At 43.2% G+C, this 27811-nt stretch overlaps 1 protein-coding gene across 4 annotated transcripts in view; it reads right to left on the reverse strand.

Moving 5' to 3' along the window:
- Nucleotides 1-27811, reverse strand: part of LOC139264681 (ATP-dependent 6-phosphofructokinase, platelet type-like) — a 149742-nt gene that overhangs the window by 115021 nt on the left and 6910 nt on the right. For all 4 annotated transcript variants that reach the window (XM_070881570.1, XM_070881572.1, XM_070881573.1 and 1 more), the window contains exon 2: nucleotides 10874-10947. In XM_070881570.1, the coding sequence (XP_070737671.1) occupies nucleotides 10874-10947 (74 nt within the window). The remainder of the gene's footprint in view (nucleotides 1-10873; nucleotides 10948-27811) is intronic.

Below are 27811 nucleotides of genomic sequence, written 5' to 3' on the forward strand. Positions count from 1 at the left end.
TGAGGGAGTGCAGCGAAGGTTCTCCAGACTGATTCCCGGGATGGCAGGACTGACATATGAAGAAATACTGGATCGACTTGGCTTATATTCATTAGAATTTAGAAGAATGAGAGGGGATCTCATAGAAACATATAAAATTCTGACGGGACTGGACAGGTTAGATGCAGGAAAAATTTTCCCGATGTTGGGGAAGTCCAGAACCAGGGGTCACAATCTAAGGATAAGGGTAAAGCCATTTAGGACCGAGATGAGGAGAAACTTCTTCACTCAGAGAATTGTGAACCTGTGGAATTCTCTACCACAGAAATTTGTTGAGGCCAGTTCATTAGATATATTCAAAAGGGAGTTAGATGTGGCCCTTATGGCTAATGGGATCAAGGGGTATGGAGAGAAAGCAGGAATGGGGTACGAAAGTTGCATGATCAGCCATGACCATATTGAATGGTGGTGCAGGCTCGAAGGGCCGAATGGCCTACTCCTGCATCTATTTTCTGTTTCTATGTGATAATGACCAGATAATCTGTTTTTTTGTATGTTGATTGAGGGATAAATGTTGGCCAGGACACCAGGGCTAACTTCCCTGCTCTTCTTCAAAATAGTGTCATGGGATCTTTCACGTCCACTTGAGAGCAGACGGGGCCTCGGTTTAACGTCTCGTCCGAAAGACAGCACCTCAGACAGTGCAGCAAGTCATCCTTAGAGAGAGAGAGAGACTCCCTCAACACTGTACTGGAATGTCAGCCTAGATTTGTGCGCTCAAGTCCCTCGAGTGGGACTTGAATCCATAACCTTCTGACTCAGAGGGGAGTGTGCTACCCACGGAGCCACAGCTGACAAGCAGAATTTATTGTGCAATGCAAAGTTCAAAAAACAGTATCAGCCACTGCAATCATGCCATCAAGACGAATGTCAGGTCCTAATTATTCAGGCCATTTAAGGCCACCAGCAGTCTCTGGATTCATTTAAGGAGCTTCAAAATACCAGACTAATCAGCATCAAGTCTGGCAACAAGATAAGTACAAAAATACTTCTGTTCTGAGAACCACAGGTCCGCTTTATCAGAAGTGATGCAAATTTAAACAATTTACTTGAACTGCAAGTAAGCGCTCTGGAGGTTATAATTGGAACCAGTATTTCAAAATAAATTCACTTTTAAATTAATTCTGAATTCGAACAAGAAATAGCCTGGGGGTTTGAAAACATGTCTGAAGTAAAGCCAGTAAAGTTGAGCTTACACATAGCAACCGGGAAAAAAAATTGCTGTTCAACATATCCATTAAAAGACACAAGAGACAGCTGGCAAACAGCTTTGGTGGGCAAGAGAACCCACATTTTGTCTGCTGTTGTTAAGTATGGAGGAACAATACAGTATTCACTTTCCTCTTTTCATTAAAGTGTCTTTTCATGAAGAAAATCTAAAGCGATTTGGTTAAACTGCTTTCGGTTAAATACCATAGTTGAGCTACTTCAACTATTTTAGTTGAAACCATATATCCAGTGCCCCCTTATTAAACCGACAAACAAACAAATTAACTTTTTACCATAAACTTAAAATAAATAAAAATTTGGTTGCCGGGGATGATGATGCACTCCAGTCGCTCCGGCGCCAATCTCTTGCGGAAGGCCGCGAGCGTACTGGTGAACACCGCGTGCTCCATCTCCAAGGACACCCTGGCTCGAATGTAACCGCGAAGAGGCAGGCATCGGGCTGAACGACCCCCTCGACCGCCCGCTGCCTGGACCGGTTGATGGCCACCTTGGCCGTGCCCAGGAGCAGTCCTACGAGGAGGCCCTCGGACCTACCCGCTCCCCTCCGCACAGGGTGCCCAAAGATCAGGAGTGTGGGACTGAAGTGCAACCAGAATTGGAGGAGCAGCCCCTTCAAATTTTGGAACAGAGGCTGCAACCTCACAGCTACTTCAGGCTTGATTTGCAACAGGTTTATAGCAGTATTTCTTCCTTTGTCTTCACTTCCTCTTATTAACATATTTAAATTAGACTCCCACTGTGCAATTGGGAACCTGATTTAAATTTAACTGCTGCTACACAGGTTTCCCTGGTCTCGGGAAAACCAGTTTTGAGAAGGAGGCAGGAACTGCCTTTTACATTACTCCCTGTGGGCCAGGAGGAACAGGAGTGCTCCCCACGCACCCCGCACCCCCCCCCCCCCCCCGGAAGCCTTCAGCCTCCCTTGCTTTCGCACCCGCTGCGATCGCAGATCACCACCCCCCCCCACCCACACCCTGCCCAGTAACGATATCCTCACCATGCCGCGACTAAGCTTTCCCCCGCAAGCATCGATCTCCGGCCTCCGCCCGCTCCCCCACACCCCAGGTTGCTGGCGTCGGTCCCCACAGGTACTCAGCTGCAGCCTCCTGCCGCTGGTTTGCCGCCCACCAGACGCTCAATTTGGCCAGCTGCCAGGCGCAAAACGGAAGAAAACAGTTACAATGCGGTCTTGCCGTTAAATTCAGCAAGATCGCCGCGTCCAGGGGTTGCCGTTAAATTCAGCAAGATCGCCGCGTCCCCAACCTGGACAGGTTCTCTGGTCTCCCGTATCTTCACCGCATGGATTCAGAAAATCAACCCAAGTCAAAACAAATGATACCGAATAACGAGAAGCAGTAAAATCAGATCTCAAACATACAGGAGTTGGACAAACTAAGCAAGTACGCGGAACAATATGCAATGAAATTTAATGCAGACAAGTGTGAAGTACTACACGTATTTATTTATAGCCCCGACCTGCGGTGGTGTTCTCACACAGGTCGGGGCGGCCCACCATGTTGCAGGGCCCAGCGCTCCAGCTCTATTTATAGCCCCGACCTGCGGTGGTGTTCTCACACAGGTCGGGGCGGCCCACCATGTTGCAGGGCCCAGCGTTCCAGCTCTATTTATAGCCCCGACCTGTGAGAGAACACCACCACAGGTCGGGGCTATAAATAGAGCTGGAGCGCCATGCCCTGGAACAGCGTGGATGAAAGTGCGGCGAATGAGTGTGCGGGGCCGAGAAGAGCCGAGGGCCCAGAGGCAGCACGGGCCAGCCCACACTGTGATATGTGTGCGCACACTAGGTCCGTGCAGCAGAGCAGGTCTCCAGTCGTCCTGGTTCAACCCTTGCCACTGGATAAAGGCCTAGCTCTGTCGAGCCCATGTGGTGACTGATATGCAACAGTCACCACATATTAAAAATTTCATGCACAGGCATCTTCCACCCTCTCAATTGAAGTTTAGGACTGAAACATCAGGTCCTTCATTGAAACATCTGTGAACTCTTGTGGAAGCAAATCATCCTCGTTCGAGGGACAGCCTATAATGATGACTACGCATAGGATGGGAAAATGGGCATTATGGGCAGTAAATGAATGCTGTTGAAATAGCTTGGGAAGTAGTTGAATGAGATATCTAGGAGTCTTGGCAGATTCAGCACTCACGTCCAATCTAGCTTTGGCCAGACTGCACCTTGAATACGGTGCTGAATTCTGCCCGAGATGTAGGAGAGATATTCAAGTGTGGCAAACAATACAGAAACGATCCAAAAGGCTGTGATCCCCAGTCTTGGAGGTCTGAGTTATAAAGTGAGACTGGAGAAACTTGGGAGGAGAAATTCAGTGTAGCCCTGTTAGGGTCAGCTAACACCTTCAAATTTGAAAAAATAGTGGCAGGCACTAATCATTCTTGCCTCCTGCGAAATTCAGTTTTAGCACGCCAAACAGGGCTACACACACCTGAGGGAAGTGGAGCGCTAAATCAAGCGCTAACCACTTCTTTTAGGGCATGAAAGTCCAAGAACGGGGCGGTAGCAGGAGAGTGCTAAACAATTTTGAACACAATGGTAACAACACTTTCATCACAGAGGCTGCTTCCCTCATTTAAAGTGAAGGGCCAATGATGCTGCACAAGCTAGTGGTCGTCAGTTCTGTTTTGCAAGGCAACCTGGGCGACTGCCATTACAGCCTCAAACACTGAGAAAGTGGAGGGCTTGGACATCTTGCACCAATGAAACATTATAAACTTTGTACAGGTACCAGACTGGTACAAATAATAAAGGTTGCGCAAGCTGAAAAGCATTCCCTTTAATTACCACTTTCGAAGCGGCCAGCCATGTTCACAACGCCTCCTCTTGCTGCCGTTGTTGGTGTGAGGTGATACAGCAGGGGGTGAGAGTCAATTTTCCATCCGGGCCGATAACGGGGCGCTACGCACTTTATAACATCACAATCATGGAAAATATTGGTGCATTGTTTCCACTGGTTGGCAAATCATTAACAAGGGGAAGTAGACAGTTATCATTGGAACAACAAAAGGAGAAATTAAAAGAGTCACATAAAGGATGCAACCCAGCTATGCAAATGTGTTATTTTCATAGATTTCTACCTCATTTATGCACCTCTGATTCAAAGTAATAATTAAAACAGCCTCCATAAAGTTATGTAAAAACTCAAAAACCCAAAGAACAATGACATTTGACAACACTCAACTCTCTTAGAACAAATGTTATGCCAGAAAGACATTATATAGTAAACTAAAGCAACCTCGGTTCTTCACATAAATCAGTATACTGGACAGATTCATTGCAGTCTTCTTGACTCTGCATGACCTTCAATCTACGTAGCAGGAGCTGATTCGATACTCTGTACTGATGAGAACACATAGCCCAAGGAGAAGTTTAAATGAAAAAGAGGGATTCACACAGAATTTCATTTCTTCTAATGTGGGCATTGCACATACTACTCCAGATAATGTCTAATCAAAGTCTTGACAAAAATGAAGCACAAATCAGGAGTGTGACTTGCAGGAGAACTTGCAGGTGGTGGTGTTCCCATACACCCGTTGCCCTTGTCCTTCTAGTTGGTAGAGGACGCGGGTTTGGGAGGTGCTGTCGAAGAAGCCTTGGCAAGTTGCTGCAGTATATCTTGCAGATGGTGCACACTGCAATCACTGTGCGCCGGTGGTGAAGGGAGTGAATGTTTAAGGTGGTGGATGGGGTGCCGATCAAGCGGGCTGCTTTGTCTTGGATGGCGTCGAGCTTCTTGAGTGTTGTTGGAGCTGCATTCATCCAGGCAAGTGGAGAGTATTCCAGCAGACTCCTGATTTGTGCTTCATTTTGGTCAAGACTTTGATTAGACATTATCTGGAGTAGTATGTGCGATGCCCACATTAGAAGAAATGTCATTCTGTGTGAATCCCTCTTTTTCATTTAAACTTTTCCTTGGGCTATGTGTTCTCATCAGTACAGATTATCAAATCAGCTCCTGCTACGTAGATTGAAGGTCATGCAGAGTCAAGACAACTGCAATGAATCTGTCCAATATACTGATTTATGTGAAGAACCGAGGTTGCTTTAGTTTACTATATAGCGTCTTTCTGGCATAAAATGTGTTCGAAGAGAGTTGAATGTTGTCAAATTTTACTGTTCCTTGGGTTTTTGAGTTTTTAAACATAACTTTATGGAAGCTGTTTTAATTATTACTTTGAATCAGAGATGCATAAATGAGGTAGGAATCCTGACGGTTGGAAATATATCGCCGTTCCTTCATCGTCGCTGGGTCAAAATCCTCCCCAATAGCACTATGGGAGAACCTTCACTGCATGGACTGAAGCGGTTCAAGAAAGTTGCTCCTTCTAAAGAGCAATTAGGGATGAGCAATAAATGCGAGCCTTGCCAGCGACACCCACATCCCAGGAACTAATTTTTTTTAAAGATAGCAGAGGCACTACTACATATATTTAATAATTTTTAAGAAAAAAGTGTAATGCCAGAGGACTGGTGGATAACTAACATTATACCTTTAGGAAAGGAGATAGAACACAACCAGGGAACTATAATCAGTTTAACATCGATAGTCGGAAAAATAATGAAATCCCTACTAAAAAGGGGAAAATAGAAACACATCTAGAAACCAAAAATATACTAAAATTCAGAAACCAAAATTATCCTAAAATTCAACATGGATTTCAACAGGCAATGACTTGCTTGACCAATCGCAGTGAATTCTTTTAAGAGTTAACAGAGAGTAGACGAGGGCAATGTAATAGATGTAAAGTATCTAGATTTCCAAAAGGCCTTAATAGAATAATGAATAAGGTCAGAGCATGCAAAGTGAGGGGAAAAGAAGAAGAATGGATAGCTAGCTTGCTACAAGAAAGCAGAGAGTAGGGGTAAAGAGTAGCTATTCAGAGTAGCAGGTGGTCGGAAGTATGGTCCCAAAAGATCAGTGCTGGGACTACTGTTCAAAATTGATCATTTATACTTGAATCAAAAACACAATTTCTAAATTTGCAGACGACACCAAATTGGAAGGGATGATCAACACCCTTACTACAACAAATTACAAGAAGACATTAATAAACTTTCAGAATTGTCATGTAAATTGGCAAATGAATTTCAACACAGATAATTGTAATGTATTACATTTTGGTAAAATAAATATGGAATTCACATACGACTTAGAAAATAAGAATCTAAATGGGGTAAAGAAGCAAAGGGATCTGTCAGTACAAATATACAAATCACTAAAAGTTGTGACACAGGTTAAAAAGACCATAACAGAAGCAAACTTAAGCACAAGGGTTTATTTCTAGGAGGGATAAAATTGAAAAGCATAAAAGTTATGCTAAACTTTTATCCAATCTGCAAGGTTATACTTCATAACTAGGGGATTTGAGTATAGGAGCAGGGAGGTCTTAATGCCATGGTGAGACTTCACCTGGAATATTGTGTTCAGTTTTGGTCTCCTAATCGGAGGAAGGACGTTCTTACTATTGAGGGAGTGCAGTGAAGGTTCACCAGACTGATTCCCGGGATGGCTGGACTGACATACGAGGAGAGACTGGATCGACTGGGCCTGTATTCACTGGAGTTTAGAAGGATGAGAGGGGATCTCATAGAAACATATAAAATTCTGACAGGACTGGACAGGTTAGATGCAGGAAGAATGTTCCCGATGTTGGGGAAGTCCAGAACCAGGGGACACAGTCTAAGGATAAGGGGTAGGCCATTTAGGACTGAGATGAGGAGAAACTTCTTCACTCAGAGTTGTTAACCTGTGGAATTCCCTACCGCAGAGAGTTGTTGATGCCAGTTCATTGGATATATTCAAGAGGGAGTTAGATATGGCCCTTACCACTAAAGGGATCAAGGGGTATGGAGAGAAATCAGGAAAGGGGTACTGAGGTGCATGATCAGCCTTGATCTTATTGATTGGTGGTGCAGGTTCGAAGGGCTGAATGGCCTCACCCTGCACCTATTTTCTATGTTTCTATGAGGAAAGGATAAACAGTCTGGATGTCTTTTCACTTGAAAAAAGACTGAGGGTGACTTTTAATAGAGGTCTTTAAAATTATGAAAATTGTTGATAGAGTAGATACAGAGAAAGTGTTTCCATTTGTGGGGAAGAGCAAAACTCGAGGTCATCAATGTAAGATAATCATCAACAAACCAAATAGGGAATTCAGAAGAGACTTCTTTATCCAGAGAGAAGTGAGAATGTGGAACTCGATATCACAAAGGGTGGTTGAGGCAAATAGAAGGTGTATTTAGGGGAAGCTAGATAAGCTTATGAGGGAGATGGGAATAGAGGGTTATGCTAATAGACTTAGATGCGGAAGGATGGGAGATGGCTGAAGTGGAGCATAAACTGGTTGGGCCCGAATAGCCTGTTTCTGTGCTGCGTATTCTATGTAGTTCTACATGTACAGTGGTGTACCCCAGGGATCAGTGATGGGACCACTGCTGTTTTTCATATGCATTAATGACTTGGGGGTACATGCACAATTTCAAAATTTATTGATGACAAGAAACTTGGAAATGTAGTAGACAGGCTGGTGGAATGGGTGGACACATGGCAGATGAAACAGAACACACAAAAGTGTGAAGTGATACATTTTGCTATTTTGGTACCATACTTTCTGGAAGGACATGAAGGCTTTGGAAAGGATACAGAAAAGACTTACCAAACTGAAACATTGAAACATAGAAATTTACAGCGCAGAAGGAGGCCATTTCGGCCCATTGTGTCCGCGCCGGCCGACAAAGAGCCACATGGCCCTCAGTCAGCAGCCCTGAAGGTTACATATAAACCTATGAACAATGAATAATGGCAGAAAGGTAAAGAGCACCCAGTCCGCCCTACACAACTGCGACACCTCTTGTACTAAAAGATTCTACATTCCACCCCAATTGGAGCCAATAGTTCCAGGATGAGGGATTACAGTTTCGTGGATAGATTGGAGAAGCTGGGGATGTTTTCCTTTGAGCAGAGAAGGCTAAGAGGAGATTTGATAGAGGTGTATAAAATTATGAAGGGTTTAGATAGAGTAAATAAAGAGCTCCTGTTTCCAATGGTTGAACAGTCAATAACCAGAGGGCACAGATTTAAAGGTGACTGGCAAAAGAACCAGAGGCAACATGAGGAAAAACTTTTTTATGCAATGGATTTGGAATACACTGCCTGATAACCTTCAAACGGGAATTGAATACTTGGAGAAAAATGCAGGGATATGGGGAAAGAGCAAGGGACTGGGATTAACTGGGTTGCTCTTCGAAAGAGCGGCACAGACTAGAGGGGAGAGGGGAGAGGAGGAGGAGGAGGAGAAGGAGGGGGGAGAGGGGAGAGGGGAGAGGGGAGAGGAGAAGGAGAGGGAGAGGGGAGAGGGGGGACAGGAACGGGGAGGGAGACGGACAGGAAGAGGGGAGTGAGGGGGTGGGAGGGGAGGCAGTGCTCCTGCCCAAATCGGGCAATGTCTAGAGTCCGGCCGTGGGCTCAGGGAGCCACCGATCGGCAGTTCGATGGCCAGCGGATAATGTGGGACGGTGCCAGGCCCGGGAGGCCATGCTCTGCCCAATCACTGCTCTCAGACCTGAGCCCCTCTCAGGTGTGAACTGATCATCATCCCGGAGAAAAAAAAGAGTTTGGGCCTAAAGCCTTGGCCCAGATTGAAGCGAAGCCCGAAATACCGGCACCCACCAAAGACAGGAGGGAATGCAAGTTGTGAGGAGGACACAAAGAACCTGCAAAGGGATATGGACAGGTTAAGTGAGTGGGCGAAAATTTGGCAGATGGAATATAATGTGGGAAATTGTGAGGTTATCCACTTGGTAGGAAGAATAAAAAAGCAAATTATTTAAATGGAGAGAGACTACAAAATGTTGTGGTACAGAGCAATCTGGGGGTCCTTGCACATGAAACACAAAAAGTTAGCACACAGGTACAGCAATTAATTAGGAAGGCAAATGGAATGTTGGCCTTTATTGCAAGTGGGATAGAGTATAAAAGTAATGAAGTCTTGCTACAGGGTATTGGTGAGACCACACCTGGAGTACTGTGTATAGTTTTGGTCTCCTTATTTAAGGAGTGATATACTTGCATTCGAGGTAATTCAGAGAAGGTTCACTAGGTTGATTCCTGAGATGAAGGGGTTGTCTTATGAAGAAAGATTGAGCAGGTTGGACCTATACTCATTGGAGTTTAGAAGAATGAGAGGTGATCTTATGGAAACTTATAAGAGTATAAGTGTCTGAGGGGTCTTAACAGTGTAGATGCAGAGAGGATGTTATCCGCCATGGGGGAATCTAGAACTAGGGGGCATAGTTTCAGAATAAGGGGTCGCCCATTTAAAACAGAAATGAGGAAGGAATTCTTCTCAGAGGGTTGTGAATCTTTGGAATTCTCTGCCCCAGAGAGCTGTGGAGGCTGGGTCATTGAATATATTTATGGTGGAGATAGACAGCTTTTTCAATTTAGGGGAGTGAAGGGTTTTGGGGAGCAGGCAGGAAAGTGGAGTTGTGGCCAAGATCAGATCAGCCATGATCTTATTGAATGGTGGAGCAGGCTCGAGGGGCCAAATGGCCTACTCCTGCTCCTATTTCTTATGTTTCTTATGTAAGTTCTTGGTGGAGAGTTTAAAAAAAAATGTTTAGTTACAATAGTACTGGCCCAGATTTTGCGGTCAGTGGCGAACGAACGGCACTCGCCGTTCACTATGCTTATAACTACCCACAGACCTTTTGTGGGCTTTTGAGCAACAACTTGCTGTCTTGGGCATTTGATCCAGCATGGTGCTCTCCACAGGGGATCTGTGGCATGTGAGAGCAGGAAAAGCAACAGTGTGGGTCTTTAACCAATCAGATTGAAAAATCCTTATGGAGATAAACCAGGTATAAATTTGAGTATTTAATCAATTGTAAAATCATGTACAGAATGCAAAATAAAGAGAGGAAGATGGTATTGAGAGAGGGATAAGAGAAACAAAGATAAAATTTAAAAAAAGATGTTCAAAACAAAAATCTCCAACAATAATTACATTATAAAAGAATGAGAATCCATACTTGTAAAATTAAATTTTCAGTGCCAGAGAAGTATTTTGGCAATAACTAAGACTTATCACGCAGTTACAAATTCACTTACAACTGAATGCACCAGACCTAAATTTTTCTGTGTTTAGTGGGTAACCTGTGGGCAAGTACAGCAACTTCACCCCCTTACCTGGATTTCCATGCTGAATGTATCAGTGGGCAACGGTATAGCGCAGACTTGTGAAGGAACCGGGCAAATGAGGCAGCAGCTTCCAGATTTTCACATTTAACTGTGCGGACTCCGGAAGTTGCTGTCCAACTTACTCCACAACAGTGAGCACTGATAGCCTCATCATTATTCTTAATGCCATTGTTACATGAATTCCGACAGCTTCAGGCACTTTTTGACAACTGTCTTACCCATTTTGTGACAGCAACTGTTTTATTAAAGAAATAATGAAGGAAGAATCGTATGATTAGAATTGAAAAAAGTGAAGTCATCACTTAGCTCCACATTTTATCTTAGTTATACCTCAAAATAAATGACACAAAGAGATTTAAAAAGCATAAACAAACCTCATGGATGAAATAGACTTTGGTTCCAACATAAATTCCCATACGCACCACAGCACGGACAGCAGCATTCATACCTATGGTAACAAGTGAAATCAGATATCAGCATCACTGAACTTGCATTCAGTTAGAATAAAACCAGCAAAAAAATGAAAAGCAGTGTCTCGTGGTTTAAAATCATTTCCTCATTTAACTCAACATGCAGATAACCTATCCAGGGATAGCATTAAGATTACAAGTCTCCTTTCTTGTGTCAAAAGCACATATTATTTACAGGCATTACTGCAGTTGGTCTATTAAGGACAGTAAGACTACCTCAACAGTGTTTGGTTTCAAAATGAAGAGGCACTCAGGAGATAGTTGTCCACAGAGCAGAAACAGTAGCTTCACCTTTTGAAAAGTTAAATAAAGCTGCTGCTTAAATTAAGATTTCAGGGAGACATTCATTCGTATTCACAGACTGTATGGGCTTGGTGAGCTAATCCTGCTTCTGGGCAGATAAACCCAAAAACCTAGCCAAGTTCCATCAAAACTTTACCAATCTGACACCAGAGGAAATAGGAACTGGGAGATATTTTGTAGTGTTCTTCAGTTCTCCAATTTAGATTCCAAATGAATTCAAAAACACATCTACATCTTTGTTCCACAGATGTGTAAATTTTGAAATGTTCAAACATTTCGGGAGTCGGGATAAACGGCTCCTTTTCGGAATGGGAGGCAGTGACTAGTGGAGTGCCGCAGGGCTCAGTGCTGGGACACCAGCTCTTTACAATATACATTAATGATTTGGATGAACAAATTGAGTGCAACATCTCCAAGTTTGCAAATGACACTAAACTTGGGTGGCGGTGTGAGCTGTGAGGAGGATGCCAAGAGGCTGCAGGGTGATTTCGACACATTAGGTGAGTGGGCAAATGCATGGCAGATGCAGTATAATGTGGATAAATGTGAGGTTATCCACTTTGGTGGCAAAAACACAAAGGCAGAATATTATCGGAGACCAAGGTGTCATGGTTCATCAGTCATTGAAAGTTGGCATGCAGGTACAGCAGGCGGTGATGAAGGCAAATGTCATGTTGGTCTTCATAGCTAGGGGATTTGAGTATAGGAGAAGGGAGGTCTTAATGCAGTTGTATAGGGCCTTGGTGAGGCCTCACCTGGAATATTGTGTTCAGTTTTGGTCTCCTAATCTGAGGAAGGACGTTCTTGCTATTGAGGGAGTGCAGCGAAGGTTCACCAGACTGATTCCCGGGATGGTGGGACTGACATATGAGGAGAGACTGGATCAACTGGGCATTTATTCACTGGAGTTTAGAAGGATGAGAGGGGATCTCGTAGAAATGTATAAGATTCTGACGGGACAGGATAGGTTAGATGCGGGAAGAATGTTCCCGATGTTGGGAAAGTCCAGAACCAGGGGACACAGTCTTAGGATAAGGGGTAGGCCATTTAGGACTGAGATCAGAAGAAACTTCTTCACTCAGAGAGTTGTTAACCTGTGGAATTCCCTGCCGCAGAGAGCTGTTGATACCAGTTCATTGGATATATTCAAGAGGGAGTTAAATATGGCCCTTACAGCTAAGGGGATCAAGGGTATGGAGAGAAAGCAGGAACGGGGTACTGAGGGAATGATCAGCCATGATCTTATTGAATGGTGGTGCAGGCTCGAAGAGCCGAATGGCCTACTTCTGCGCCTATTTTCTATGTTTCTATATTTCTATTTCAATACGTCATTAAACACAATGAACAGTAAACTTGTCAATCAAGATTATTTTGGCTCAAAAAAAATATACACTAATCAGTAATGAATTTAATATACACTTTAAAATGAACTTTTAAAAAAACTGACATCGTTATTTAGTCACATTGTTCCATATAAAACATAGAAACATAGAAAATAGGTGCAGGAGTAGGCCATTCGGACCTACGAGCCTGCACCACCATTCAATAAGATCATGGCTGATCATTCCCTCAGTACCCCGTTCCTGCTTTCTCTCCATACCCTTGATCCCCTTAGCTGTAAGGGCCATATTTAACTCCCTCTTGAATATATCCAATGAACTGGCATCAACAACTCTCTGTGGCAGGGAATTCCACAGGTTAACAACTCTGAGTGAAGAAGTTTCTCCTGATCTCAGCCCTAAATGGCCTACCCCTTATCCTAAGTGTGTCCCCTGGTTCTGGACTTCCCCAACATCGGGAACAATCTACCCGCATCTAACCTGTCCTGTCCCGTCAGAATCTTGTACATTTCTATGAGATCCCCTCTCATCCTTCTAAACTCCTATGTATAAAAGCCCAGTTGATCCAGTCTCTCCTCATATGTCAGTCTAGCCATCCCAGGAATCAGTCTGGTGAACCTTCGCTGCACTCCCTCAATAGCAAGAACGTCCTTCCTCAGATTAGGAAACCAAAACTGAACACAATGTTCCAGATGAGGCCTCACCAAGGCTCTGGACAACTGCAGTAAGACCTCCCTGCTCCTATACTCAAATCCCCTAGCTATGAAGGCCAACATACCATTTGCCTTCTTCAACACCTGCTGTACCTGTATGCCAACTTTCAATGACTGATGAACCATGACACCCAGGTCTCGTTGCACCTCCCCTTTTCCTAATCTGCCACTATTCAGATAATATTCTGTCTTCGCGTTTTTGCCCCCAAAGTGGATAACCTCACATTTATCCACATTATATTGCATCTGCTATGCATTTGCCCACTCAACTAACCTGTCCAAGTCACCCTGCAGCCTCTTAGCATCCCCCTCACAGCTCACATCGCCACCCAGTTTAGTATCATCTGCAAACTTGGAGATATTACACTCAATTCCTTCATCCAAATCATTGATGTATATTGTAAAGAGCTGGGGTCCCAGCACTGAGCCCTGCGGCACTCCACTAGTCACTGTCTGCCATTCTGAAAAGGACCCGTTTATCCCAACTCTCTGCCAACCAGTTCTCTATCCACGTCAGTATATTACCCCCAATACCATGTGCTTTGATTTTGTATATCAATCTCTTGTGTGGGACCTTGTCAAAAGCTTTTTGAAAGTCCAAATACACCACATCCACTGGTTCTCCCCTGTCCATTCTACTAGTTACATCCTCAAAAAATTCCAGAAGATTTGTCAAGCATGATTCCCCCTTCATAAATCCATGCTGACTTGGACCGATCCTGATATGCTACTTCATCCTTAATAATTAATTCCAACATTTTCACCACCACTGATGTCAGGCTAACCGGTCTATAATTACCCGTTTTCTCTCTCCCTCCCTTTGTAAAAAGTGGTGTTACATTAGCTACTCTCCAGTCCATAGGACCTGATCCAGAGTCGATAGACTGTTGGAAAATGATCACCAATGCATTCACTATTTCTAGGGCCACTTCCGTAAGTACTCTGAGATGCAGACTATCAGGTCCCAGGGATTTATCGACCTTCAATCCCATCAATTTCCTTAACACAATTTCCCGCTTAATAAGGATATCCTTCAGTTCCTCCTTCTCACTAGACCCTCGGTCCCCTAGTACTTCCGGAAGGTTATTTGTGTCTTCCTTAGTGAAGACAGAACCAAAGTATTTGTTCAATTGGTCTGCCATTTCTTTGTTCCCCATTATAAATTCACCTGAATCCGACTGCAAGGGACCTACATTTGTCTTCACTAATCTTTGTGCATGAATTGTACATTTAGCAAGAACCCGATTCATTTCTTTGAAATTATTTTGAATTTTATCTCCATACAGTGATCAAGCACTATTTTGGAACATGAAAGTATGCACTCAATTACACTCACCTTTCCTGCGATTCTGCAGGAAAATTTAAATTATGCACCGACAAGAGTTTTCCAAATTTATGATAACCCGAGCAGGACTTTAGTATTTCCCAACAAACCACCTTCCCGTGATGTCAATCTCTATCTTTCCTCCCCATTATCTACTGTCAGCTTGACTTAGTTGCCGTACTCTTGCTTCAAAGTCAAAAGGTTGTGGATTCAAGTCCCAGTCCATGTAATTGAGGGCGACATGTAATGAGAGAGTGCTGAATTGTTGGAGAAGTCGTCCTTTCGATGAGATGTTAAGCCAAGGCCCTATCTGCTTTTTCTGCTAGCTGAGGTGGTTTGAAGGATCAAAGTGCTATGTGAAGGACAGCAAGGATGTTTCAAAATAGTGCTTGGTCACTGTATGGAGATCAAACTCAAAATAATTTCAAAGAAATGAATTGGGTTCTTGCTAAATGTACAATTCTTCTAAGCGGTCAATTTCACTTTGTATTCAGGCGGAAAACAGGCCGCTGCAGATTGGCTGTTATCCACCCTTCCGATTTTCCTTTCCATTGGTCCATGCCTAAAGTGAACATTATTCGCTGAGTGTCCTGGCGAACATTCTTCCTTCAACCATCACCATCAAAAACTGGCTATTCATCTTATTGCTGTTTGTGGGATATTGCTGTGTGCAAAATCATAGAAACATAGAAAATAGATGCAGGAGTAGGCCATTCGGCCCTTCTAGCCTGCACCGCCATTCAATGAGTTCATGGCTGAACATGCAACTTCAGTACCCCATTCCTGCTTTCTCACCATACCCCTTGATCCCCCTAGTAGTAAGGACTTCATCTAACTCCTTTTTGAATATATTTAGTGAATTGGCCTCAACAACTTTCTGTGGTAGAGAATTCCACAGGTTCACCACTCTCTGGGCGAAGAAATTCCTCCTCATCTCGGTCCTAAATGGCTTACCCCTTATCCTTAGACTGTGTCCCCTGGTTCTGGACTTCCCCAACATTGGAAACATTCTTCCTGCATCTAACCTGTCTAACCCCGTCAGAATTTTAAACGTTTCTATGAGGTCCCCTCTCATTCTTCTGAACTCCAGTGAATACAAGCCCAGTTGATCCAGTCTTTCTTGATAGGTCAGTCCCGCCATCCTGGGAATCAGTCTGGTGAACCTTTGCTGCACTCCCTCAATAGCAAGAATGTCCTTCCTCAGGTTAGGAGACCAAAACTGTACACAATACTTCAGGTGTGGCCTCACCAAGGCCCTGTACAACTGTAGCAACACCTCCTTGCCCCTGTACTCAAATCCCCTTGCTATGAAGGCCAACATGCCATTTGCTTTCTTAACCGCCTGCTGTACACCTGCATGCCAACCTTCAATGACTGATGTACCATGACACCCAGGTCTCTTTGCACCTCCCCTTTTCCTAATCTGTCACCATTCAGATAATAGTCTGTCTCTCTGTTTTTACCACCAAAGTGGATAACCTCACATTTATCCACATTATACTTCATCTGCCATGCATTTGCCCACTCACCTAACCTATCCAAGTCACTCTGCAGCCTCATAGCATCCTCCTCGCAGCTCACACTGCCACCCAACTTAGTGTCATCCGCAAATTTGGAGATACTACATTTAATCCCCTCGTCTAAATCATTAATGTACAGTGTAAACAGCTGGGGCCCCAGCACAGAACCTTGCGGTACCCCACTAGTCACTGCCTGCCATTCTGAAAAGTCCCCATTTACTCCTACTCTTTGCTTCCTGTCTGACAACCAGTTCTCAATCCATGTCAGCACACTACCCCCAATCCCATGTGCTTTAACTTTGCACATTAACCTCTTGTGTGGGACCTTGTCGAAAGCCTTCTGAAAGTCCAAATAGACCACATCAACTGGTTCTCCCTTGTCCACTCTACTGGAAACATCCTCAAAAAATTCCAGATTTGTCAAGCATGATTTCCCTTTCACAAATCCATGCTGACTTGGACCTATCATATCACCTCTTTCCAAATGCACTGCTATGACATCCTTAATAATTGATTCCATCATTTTACCCACTACCGATGTCAGGCTGACTGGTCAAAAATTCCCTGCTATCTCTCTCCCTCCCTTTTTAAAAAGTGGGGTTACATTGGCTATCCTCCACTCCATAGGAACTGATCCAGAGTAAATGGAATGTTGGAAAATGACTGTCAATGCATCCACTATTTCCAAGGCCACCTCCTTAAGTACTCTGGGATGCAGTCCATCAGGCCCTGGGGATTTATCGGCCTTCAATCCCATCAATTTCCCCAACACAATTTCCCGACTAATAAGGATTTCCCTCAGTTCCTCCTCCTTACTAGACCCTCCGACCCCTTTTATATCCGGAAGGTTGTTTGTGTCCTCCTTAGTGAATACCGAACCAAAGTACTTGTTCAATTGGTCCGCCATTTCTTTGTTCCCCGTTATGGCTTCCCCTGATTCTGACTGCAGGGGACCTACGTTTGTCTTTACTAACCTTTTTCTCTTTACATATCTATAGAAACTTTTACAATCCATCTTAATGTTCCCTGCAAGCTTCTTCTCGTACTCCATTTTCCCTGCCCTAATCAAACCCTTTGTCCTCCTCTGCTGAGTTCTAAATTTCTCCCAGTCCCCGGGTTCACTGCTATTTCTGGCCAATTTGTATGCCACTTCCTTGGCTTTAATACTATCCCTGATTTCCCTTGATAGCCATGGTTGAGCCTTATTTTTACGCCAGACAGGAATGTACAATTGTTGTAGTTCATCCATGCGGTCTCTAAATGTCTGCCATTGCCCATCCACAGTCAACCCCTTAAGTATCATTCGCCAATCTATCCTAGCCAATTCACGCCTCATACCTTCAAAGTTACCCTTCTTTAAGTTCTGGACCATGGTCTCTGAATTAACTGTTTCATTCTCCATCCTAATGCAGAATTCCACCATATCACTCTTCCCCAAGGCGCCTCGCACAACGAGATTGCTAATTAATCCTCTCTCATTACACAACACCCAGTCTAAGAGGGCCTCCCCCCTAGTTGGTTCCTCGACATATTGGTCTAAAAAACCATCCCTTATGCACTCCAGGAAATCCTCCTCCACCCTATTGCTTCCAGTTTGGTTAGCCCAATCTATGTGCATATTAAAGTCACTCATTATAAGTGCTGCACCTTTATTGCACGCACCCCTAATTTCATGTTTGATGCCCTCCCCAACATCACTACTCCTGTTTGGAGGTCTGTACACAACTCCCACTAACGTTTTTTGCCCTTTGGTGTTCTGCAGCTCTACCCATATAGATTCCACATCATCCAAGCTAATGTCCTTCCGAACTATTGCCTTAATTTCCTCTTTAACCAGCAATGCTACCCCACCTCCTTTTCCTTTTATTCTATCTTTCCTGAATGTTGAATACCCCTGGATGTTGAGTTCCCAGCCCTGATCATCCTGGAGCCACGTCTCCGTAATCCCAATCACATCATATTTGTTAACATCTATTTGCACAGTTAATTCATCCAGCTTATTGCGGATACTCCTTGCATTAAGACACAAAGCCTTCAGGCTTGTTTTTTTAACACCCTTTGTCCTTTTAGAATTTTGCTGTACAATGGCCCTTTTTGTTCTTTGCCTTGGGTTTCTCTGCCCTCCACTTTTCCTCATCTCCTTTCTGTCTTTTGCTTTTGCCTCCTTTTTGTTTCCCTCTGTCTCCCTGCATTGGTTCCCATCCCCCTGCCATATTAGTTTAACTCCTCCCCAACAGCACTAGCAAACACTCCCCCTAGGACATTGGTTCCGGTTCTGCCCAGGTGCAGACCATCCGGTTTGTACTGGTCCCACCTCCCCCAGAACTGGTTCCAATGCCCCAGGAATTTGAATCCCTCCCTGCTGCACCACTGCTCAAGCACCTACATGACAATAATTCCTGCACTTCAAAGTAATTAATTTTATAGGAAGCACTTTTGGGATGTTTGAGAGACATGATAAAAGGTATTGTGTAACTGCAATTATTAAACTAATATTTTCAGTCATCACCTCTCCAGTGTTTTCATACAATACATGCAATTATTAATCAAATGCTATTCTATTAGGGTTTGTTATTTAAATTTAAAGTTTAGTAACAAATCTCTCACTAAATCACCTGCTTCCTCCATCCCCATCCCTTTGGCACAACTCGATCTTTCTTTCCAGTACAATGAAGTGTTAAATTCTCCTTCACTGCTCTCTTCCTAGAATTTTTATGTATTTTTATTCCTCTCTCTCCATGTCTCTCGCAATAGCTATATTTGACAACCACACTGAACGAAACTCAAGTTCCATAGCTGACACACAATTCAACAGCTGTGGAATTGTAGTCACCGTGGACAAGACAAGCGCTACCTTCCCTATTTTCCCACAATACTAAAATCAAATGCAACTGAAAAGCAACTACACAGTCTGGCAATATCCTAAAAATATTTTGTTTACTTTCGAAATTTAAGTGGAAAGCGCTGAATATCAATATATGTCACGCCATGTCTGGAGGAATAAGTTACTGGCCCAGAACCAATAAACAAAATGTAACAATTGCATTTAACTGAAAGTGCTACTGGTCGCTTTCTTACGGTATCCATCATAGAAGGCAAATAGTTGCTCACATTTTTTTTTTATTCGTTCCTGGAATATGGACATTGCTGGCATTGCTCATCCCTAATTGCCCTCGAGAAGGTGGTGAGCCGCCTTCTTGAACCACTGCAGTCTGTGTGGTGAAGGTACTTCCACAGTGCTGTTAGGAAGGGAGTTCCAGGATTTTGATCCGGTAACAATGAAGGAACGGTGATATATTTCCAAGTCAGGACAGTGTGAGAGTTGATGGGGAACTTTGAAGTGAACTTGGAGGTGATGGTGTTCCCATGCGCCTGCTGCCCTTGTCCTTCTAGGTGGTAGAGGTCACAGGTTTGGGAGGTGCTGTCGAAGAAGCCTTGGCGAATTGCCGCACTGCATCGTCAATGGTACGCATTGCAGCCACAGAGGACCGGTGGTGAAGGTAGTGATTGTTTAAGGTGGTGGATGGGTTGCCAATCAAACGGGCTGTTTGGTCCTGGATGGTGTCGAGCTTCTTGAGTGTTGTTGGAGCTGCACTCATCCAGGCAAGTAGAACTGTCAGTAGAACAAGAGTTCCCTCAAATTTACTCTCAAAGATTGTGTCAATATTTAGCACTTGTAAACTGTAAGCACTGCTGCTGAGTCAAAGGCCTCTTTAAAAAAATATGTATATTCTTTGGTTGTGGGTATTGCTGGCAAGGACACATTTATTGCCCCCAGTTGCCCCAAGGTGGTGGTGGGCCATCTCCCTGAACCGCTGGTAGATGGTTTTGACACAACTGAATGGCTTGCTGAAGAACCTTGCAGTTATACAATACCATTATCATGTCTCGCAAATATCCCAAAAGTGTTTCCCATAAAAATTAATTACTTTGAAATGTAGGAACTATTGTCAGGGGCATTAGAGAGTCAACAATGTTGGTATCGGACTGGAGTCACATATAGGCCAGGCCAAGTAAGGACAGCAGGTTTCCTTCCCTAAAGGGTATTAGTGAACAATTTAAACTTTAACAACAATCCAACAATTTCATGATCATGTTTACTTAAATCAGCTTTTTATTTTTAGATTTATTTTACACTGAATTCAAATTCTCAAACTGCCATGGTGGGATTTGAACTCATTCTCTGGATCATTAGTCCAGTAACATAATTACTACCCCACCTACTGTATTCTGAATTTTAACTGGACTAACATTTTTACAAGCACATGGTTCTTCTAGATCTGAATAATTCAATTTGATCTATTCTCCACCTCTCTCTACCAATACAACATGATGCTATGTTTTTATTATTATATGCTTAGTCTGAATAGGTTCTGATTGCTACGACTCAAATTAATTTTATTGCATGTATATGAATGCTAAAGTGCACTCAGCAACACACAAGCTAAAATATAGTTGGTCCTTAGAGAACCTCAGACCCAACTGGCTAATCTGTCTTTAGAATTCATTGATAAATCAGTGCTCAATTTCAAGATTGTCATTCAGGACCGTCAGAATTTCATAGAAAACATAGAAAATAGGTGCAGGAGTAGGCCATTCGGCCTTTCTAGCCTGCAACGCCATTCAATGAGTTCATGGCTGAACATGCAACTTCAGTACCCCATTCCTGCTTTCTCACCATACCCCTTGATTCCCCTAGTAGTAAGGACTTCATCTAACTCCTTTTTGAATATATTTAGTGAATTGGCCTCAACAACTTTCTGTGGTAGAGAATTCCACAGGTTCACCACTCTCTGGGTGAAGAAATTCCTCCTCATCTCGGTCCTAAATGGCTTCCCCCTTATCCTTAGACTGTGTCCCCTGGTTCTGGACTTCCCCAACATTGGGAACATTCTTCCTGCATCTAACCTGTCTAACCCCGTCAGAATTTTAAACGTTTCTATGAGGTCCCCTCTCATTCTTCTGAACTCCAGTGAATACAAGCCCAGTTGATCCAGTCTTTCTTGATAGGTCAGTCCCGCCATCCCGGGAATCAGTCTGGTGAACCTTCGCTGCACTTCCTCAATAGCAAGAATGTCCTTCCTCAGGTTAGGAGACCAAAACTGTACACAATACTCCAGGTGTGGCCTCACCAAGGCCCTGTACAATTGTAGCAACACCTCCCTGCCCTTGTACTCAAATCCCCTCGCTATGAAGGCCAACATGCCATTTGCTTTCTTAACCGCCTGCTGTACCTGCATGCCAACCTTCAATGACTGATGTACCATGACACCCAGGTCTCTTTGCACCTGCCCTTTTCCTAATCTGTCACCATTCAGATAATAGTCTGTCTCTCTGTTTTTACCACCAAAGTGGATAACCTCACATTTATCCACATTATACTTCATCTGCCATGCATTTGCCCACTCACCTAACCTATCCAAGTCGCTCTGCAGCCTCATAGAATCCTCCTTGCAGCTCACACTGCCACCCAACTTAGTGTCATCCGCAAATTTGGAGATACTACATTTAATCCCCTCATCTAAATCATTAATGTACAGTGTAAACAGCTGGGGCCCCAGCACAGAACCTTGCGGTACCCCACTAGTCACTGCCTGCCATTCTGAAAAGTCCCCATTTATTCCTACTCTTTGCTTCCTGTCTGACAACCAGTTCTCAATCCATGTCAGCACACTACCCCCAATCCCACATTAATCTCTTGTGTGGGACCTTGTCGAAAGCCTTCTGAAAGTCCAAATAGACCACATCAACTGGTTCTCCCTTGTCCACTCTACTGGAAACATCCTCAAAAAATTCCAGAAGATTTGTCAAGCATGATTTCCCTTTCACAAATCCATGCTGACTTGGACCTATCATATTACCTCTTTCCAAATGCACTGCTATGACATCCTTAATAATTGATTCCATCATTTTACCCACTACCGATGTCAGGCTGACCGGTCTGTAATTCCCTGTTTTCTCTTTCACTCCTTTTTTAAAAAGTGGGGTTACATTGGCTACCCTCCACTCCATAGGAACTGATCCAGAGTCAATGGAATGTTGGAAAATGACTGTCAATGCATCCACTATTTCCAAGGCCACCTCCTTAAGTACTCTGGGATGCAGTCCATCAGGCCCTGGGGATTTATCGGCCTTCAATCCCATCAATTTCCCCAACACAATTTCCCGACTAATAAGGATTTCCCTCAGTTCCTCCTCCTTACTAGACCCTCCGACCCCTTTTATATCCGGAAGGTTGTTTGTGTCCTCCTCAGTGAATACCGAACCAAAGTACTTGTTCAATTGGTCCGCCATTTCTTTGTTCCCCGTTATGACTTCCCCTGATTCTGACTGCAGGGGACCTACGTTTGTCTTTACTAACCTTTTTCTCTTTACATATCTATAGAAACTTTTGCAATCCGTCTTAATGTTCCCTGCAAGCTTCTTCTCATACTCCATTTTCCCTGCCCTAATCAAACCCTTTGTCCTCCTCTGCTGAGTTCTAAATTTCTCCCAGTCCCCGGGTTCGCTGCTATTTCTGGCCAATTTGTATGCCACTTCCTTGGCTTTAATGCTATCCCTGATTTCCCTTGATAGCCACGGTTGAGCCACCTTCCCTTTTTTATTTTTATGCCAGACAGGAATGTACAATTGTTGTAGTTCATCCATGCGGTCTCTAAATGTCTGCCATTGCCCATCCACAGTCAACCCCTTCAGTATCATTCGCCAATCTATCCTAGCCAATTCACGCCTCATACCTTCAAAGTTACCCTTCTTTAAGTTCTGGACCATGGTCTCTGAATTAACTGTTTCATTCTCCATCCTAATGCAGAATTCCACCATATTATGGTCACTCTTCCCCAAGGGGCCTCGCACAACGAGATTGCTAATTAATCCTCTCTCATTACACAACACCCAGTCTAAGATGGCCTCCCCCCTAGTTGGTTCCTCGACATATTGGTCTAAAAAACCATCCCTTATGCACTCCAGGAAATCCTCCTCTACCGTATTGCTTCCAGTTTGGTTAACCCAATCTATGTGCATATTAAAGTCACCCATTATAACTGCTGCACCTTTATTGCACGCACCCCTAATTTCATGTTTGATGCCCTCCCCAACATCACTACTACTGTTTGGAGGTCTGTACACATTCATATTCACAAAGCAACTGAAAGGGAGAGTCAGAGGTTCCCGACACAAAATACAAATCATTTCACATTTCAACTCTGCTGCTTCATCTGTTCTGCCTTACATACTGCAAAGTTAAACATCTGCAGCCCACTACATTTCTTAATAAAAGTAGTTTAAGCAACAATCTCCTTACACCAGGATATACACAGTATGCTCCATTTTACAGTAGACGCTAGTTACAAACACTCAGAACTAATTCTATAGTCACCCTGTCAATGCACAAAATCGTCCATACATCCCCACCGAAACCAACTATACTGTATTGCAACCTGATACGGCCCTTGCTCAACACAATAACAAAAGGATAGTTATAACTGTCATCTCTGATTAATTCACTCTTACATTTTATCAGTATAATGCAAACAATATTCTGTACACTGTATATTTCAGAAACAGAACTTATTTTATTAAACTCTTTCATCTTCCTTGTAGAAATCTAAATGAAGGGAAAATTATTTATTTGCTTTTTACTTAAAAAGAAATAGAAGCAAACAGAACTATTTATTATTCTAGCAACGATGATCTGGGAAACATGCAGATAGCATTAGTATACTGATTTGTGTTCTTTCATCATTCAATGGCAGACAAGCTTGTGTTTGTCACCTTTGTGATTTAGTGTATTGCATAATGGATTTTTCTTCTCCTGTGACTCTTGGTTTAATTTCTATCCTTTGTCTTCCTCTCCTGAAGGCGAGAACTCATAATGGCATTCTGTTCCAAGGGCATTAACTGCACTATGTCCAAGTGGCCATTCATCATACATAAGCCATGACGGTAAATGTTGGAAGTATAATTTCTGTGTGACACATAAAAATGTGCAGCCAAAACTCTACAAACTAAAGATTAGCCAATCTGATAGCGGTTCTGTTTCTTGGACAAAGATCACATGCAAAGAGGCATGCATGACAATTATAGGAGAGAAAGGACTTGCATTTACGACAGATAGCATCTTTCATGACCTCAGGATGACCCAATAGAATGCAATTCACAATCTCAGGAGGACCAGGACAATGGGGAAAACTTCCTCAAAATAGTGCCTCGGCTTAACGCCTCATCCGAAAGATGTCACCCCTACCAGTGCAGCGCACACTCAATACTGCACTGAAGTGTCAGCCTAAACTTTGTGCTCAATTCTCGAGTGCAGCTTGAACTTAACCTTCTGGCTCAGAGGCGAGAGTGCTATCACTGAGCCCTGGCTGACCAGCTCAGACATTTTCGCTGAAACCAAAAGAGGGGAATATCAGTTGAGTTTCTGCTTGTGATCAGCATCCAACAAATCCCAATGGAAGCATCAGTTTACAAAATAAAAATCACAAACACCAAAACAATAGGTGACAAGATGTATGTTTCCACAGGAAATTGATCCTGTGAACATTTCCTTTAAAATTGTACCATTTTGTTTATATTCCAAAGTGCATTTTAAACCACTTTGAAGTCCAAATTCCAAGTATCACAGTTCAGAGTAATGAGCATTCTTCATAATGCTATAGAAAGAAAAAGAAACACAGAAATCCAAGAAAGAAGACGACAATAAAAGAAAGACTTGCACTCATTTAGTACTTTCACGAACTCAAGATGTTCCAAAGTGCTTGACAGCCAAATAAGTACTTTTGAAGTGTAGTCACTGTTGTAATGTGGCACTGGAGTTCTGAACATTCATGCTGAATGTTGAGTGGGTCCAGTGGTTATTGAGTTACAGGAAAATGGCCAATACTGTAATTGGTTAAAAGATTGCTGCTGTATTCACCATAAAATAATGCATTTAGAATAATCTGTTTCACTATTTTCTGATGTTAGTGAGCCTGTCACTGCAGTACCTAAGACTTAAAGTATATATAATATAGGATTGGCTCATAAATATTCATGAACTGGTATGCTTTTAGATTTAAATTTAATACATTTTACACCTTCATTGTTGAGCATCTACAATAATCATTTGCATATGACAACCTGTTCATACACAAAATATAATTTGAGTTGCATCACTGACACCGTCATGAACAACTAAAGAACACTACACAAATCTGCATTAATACAGGTTGAACCTCCCTTATCCGGAACCCTCAGGAACTTGCCTGTTCTGGATAAGGGATTTTTCCAGACGAGGGGTGGTTATGTTAAATTTGATGGTCCAGGTACTGAGCAAGGGGATATCGAGGCTGGCTGGCTTGGGGCTGGGAGTGCAGCAGCAATATCATGGGCGGGATTGGGGGGGCCAGTGGATTGCGGGAATCGGCAGCGAGGAAGGACTTCAATTTGTTCATGTCGAAGTTCTGCACATGCGTCACCCGATGGCAGGGAATGGTTCTGGACGAGGGGTGGTTCCAGATAAGGGAGTTCTGGATAAGGGAGGTTCAACCTGTACAGGCATCGGAGTTATCCATAAATAAGGGACTGTTACCAGGAGGGGTTGAAATTAGTAGGTACAAGAAAATATTTTTACACCAACATGGGAACAGTGTTTTGTAGGCTGGAAGCACTAATGGAGGAGGGGGGGATAATGGGCTGAAATAGCCTCTTTCTGCACTGTAAAGTTCCTTATAGAAACATAGAAATGATCATATTTGAATTGTCTGCGATCTTTCTTTGGGGACAATCATCTGAGCACCTGAGCTGATCGATTACGAAGATGGAGGAAAAACTGGCTTGGTACTTTCTCAGTTCTAGACATCGGCCATGCTCAATTTGGCGAGTCCGAACTTGTTACGCGGTGGCAATGTTGCACCACTTCATACATCTGGTGGGAATACGACCACCCTCCAGGAAGAGATGCCTGTGAGTTAATCCAATGACGATAAACTCAAACCTCTTCACATGTCTAAATATTTGTGGCCATTTAGCCCTTGGTTTCCCTCATGTAAAAAAACAATTGTAACCACAGTAAAACTTTCTTATCCATTAGGGTTTAATTAAAGAAGTTCTGTTCTAGCTGTTAACAAATGAATGGCTACAGCCAGATGACAACTAGGGGTCACATTGTTTCCATTAGCTTGAATTCCTGCCATCACTATATTTAGATTTGGGCCAGCAAAAGTATTCTCTAAAAGTCAAGAGGACAAAAGAATGCATGGATTGGGACCCAGGGATTGTGGGTGGTAAGGAAAAATAGATCAATTTATTATTTTTGCGTGTATTTATGGCAACAAATTACCAAACTGCAGAACTCAAAAAGGAATGAAAATAATAAGGGTGATGACCAGTATTAAAACAGAAAAGATGGAGGGGCAAGTGACAGAAATTCAGGTAACACCACAACTTTATTATATCCATTCTCTACCTCCGCACCCCTCCATTTAGATATGTAGACCAGCAAATCCGAAATCAGAATCAGCTTTTCGCAGGGTCCCTGACAAAATGACTTCCAAAAATATTGTTGCCACCCTACAGAATAGAAACCTCTGACTGAGTTATAAATAGTTCCACATCAAAGAATGTTAAGAAAAGGATACAACCCAGAACAGGTAATCTTTATATTCGTACATTTTATCTGAACTTTGGGAGCAAAATGCAACCCGGTCGAGATAGATGGATAGATAAGATGGAATGAAACTGTTAATGTTTCACTGGAAATTCTATGTTCCTTTGCCTCTCTCCAAACACATTTCAAGAGTCGAAAGTGTGGAATGACCCCCACAGACAAATATGGACCCTAAGCAAGAGACTGTGATCATGGTAGCTGTTCAGCAAGCAGGATTATGTAGCTATTTTTAAAGTACACAAGGACAGGAAGAGCAGGCTGAAAATGCTCATGGGGTAGGGGTAAGGAACCTAAGAGGCTTCTCAAACACAAACTGTTTGCCATCTTTCCTTCCCACTCTAGACTGGTTGTTGATTTTTTTGGAAAAATTTCATTGACATGACGAATTACAATACATGATTCTCTTCGGACAGATTGACTCCAGGTTCAAATGCTGTTAACATGGAAACATTTCTCCACTATGGCCTTCAAAGTTTTTGTTTTAAGCGCTGCAACAACCACCAAGACCTGCTTAGCATATCTATGCAGTGTAAACAACAATTAACAACCACCAAGAGATTTGGGGCCCAGGAGGAAGGGTCCTTCTGGTCTCACAAAAATAAACTGCTGCCGACTCATTCAAAGGCCTCTCCAAGACCACCTTGTCTCCCCACCAGGCAGCTCGGCCTAGGGACTGGCTGATTTCCCGTCCTCCCACAGCCAGTGAGTGGCAGCAAGGCACCGGTTGGACTCATGCTGCTAGCTGGCAGCATTTTAAATAAGCCCTGGACCTAAATCTGGACTCATTTTGGGCACAAATCGGATTTCTCACCCAATGAGTCAGTTCAGCCCTTCAACTGTGGTCTTCCCAATGAGTTGTAAAGTACTGTGTGCAATTTTACATGCCTTACATGACTTGAATGTAAAGGGCATGATTAAGAAGTTTGTCGGCCAGGGCGGACACGATGGGCCGAAATGGCCTCCTTCCGTGCTGTAAATTTCTATGATTCTATAG

This window comes from Pristiophorus japonicus, chromosome 5 (assembly GCF_044704955.1).
Source record: "Pristiophorus japonicus isolate sPriJap1 chromosome 5, sPriJap1.hap1, whole genome shotgun sequence".
Lineage (NCBI taxonomy): Eukaryota > Metazoa > Chordata > Chondrichthyes > Pristiophoridae > Pristiophorus > Pristiophorus japonicus.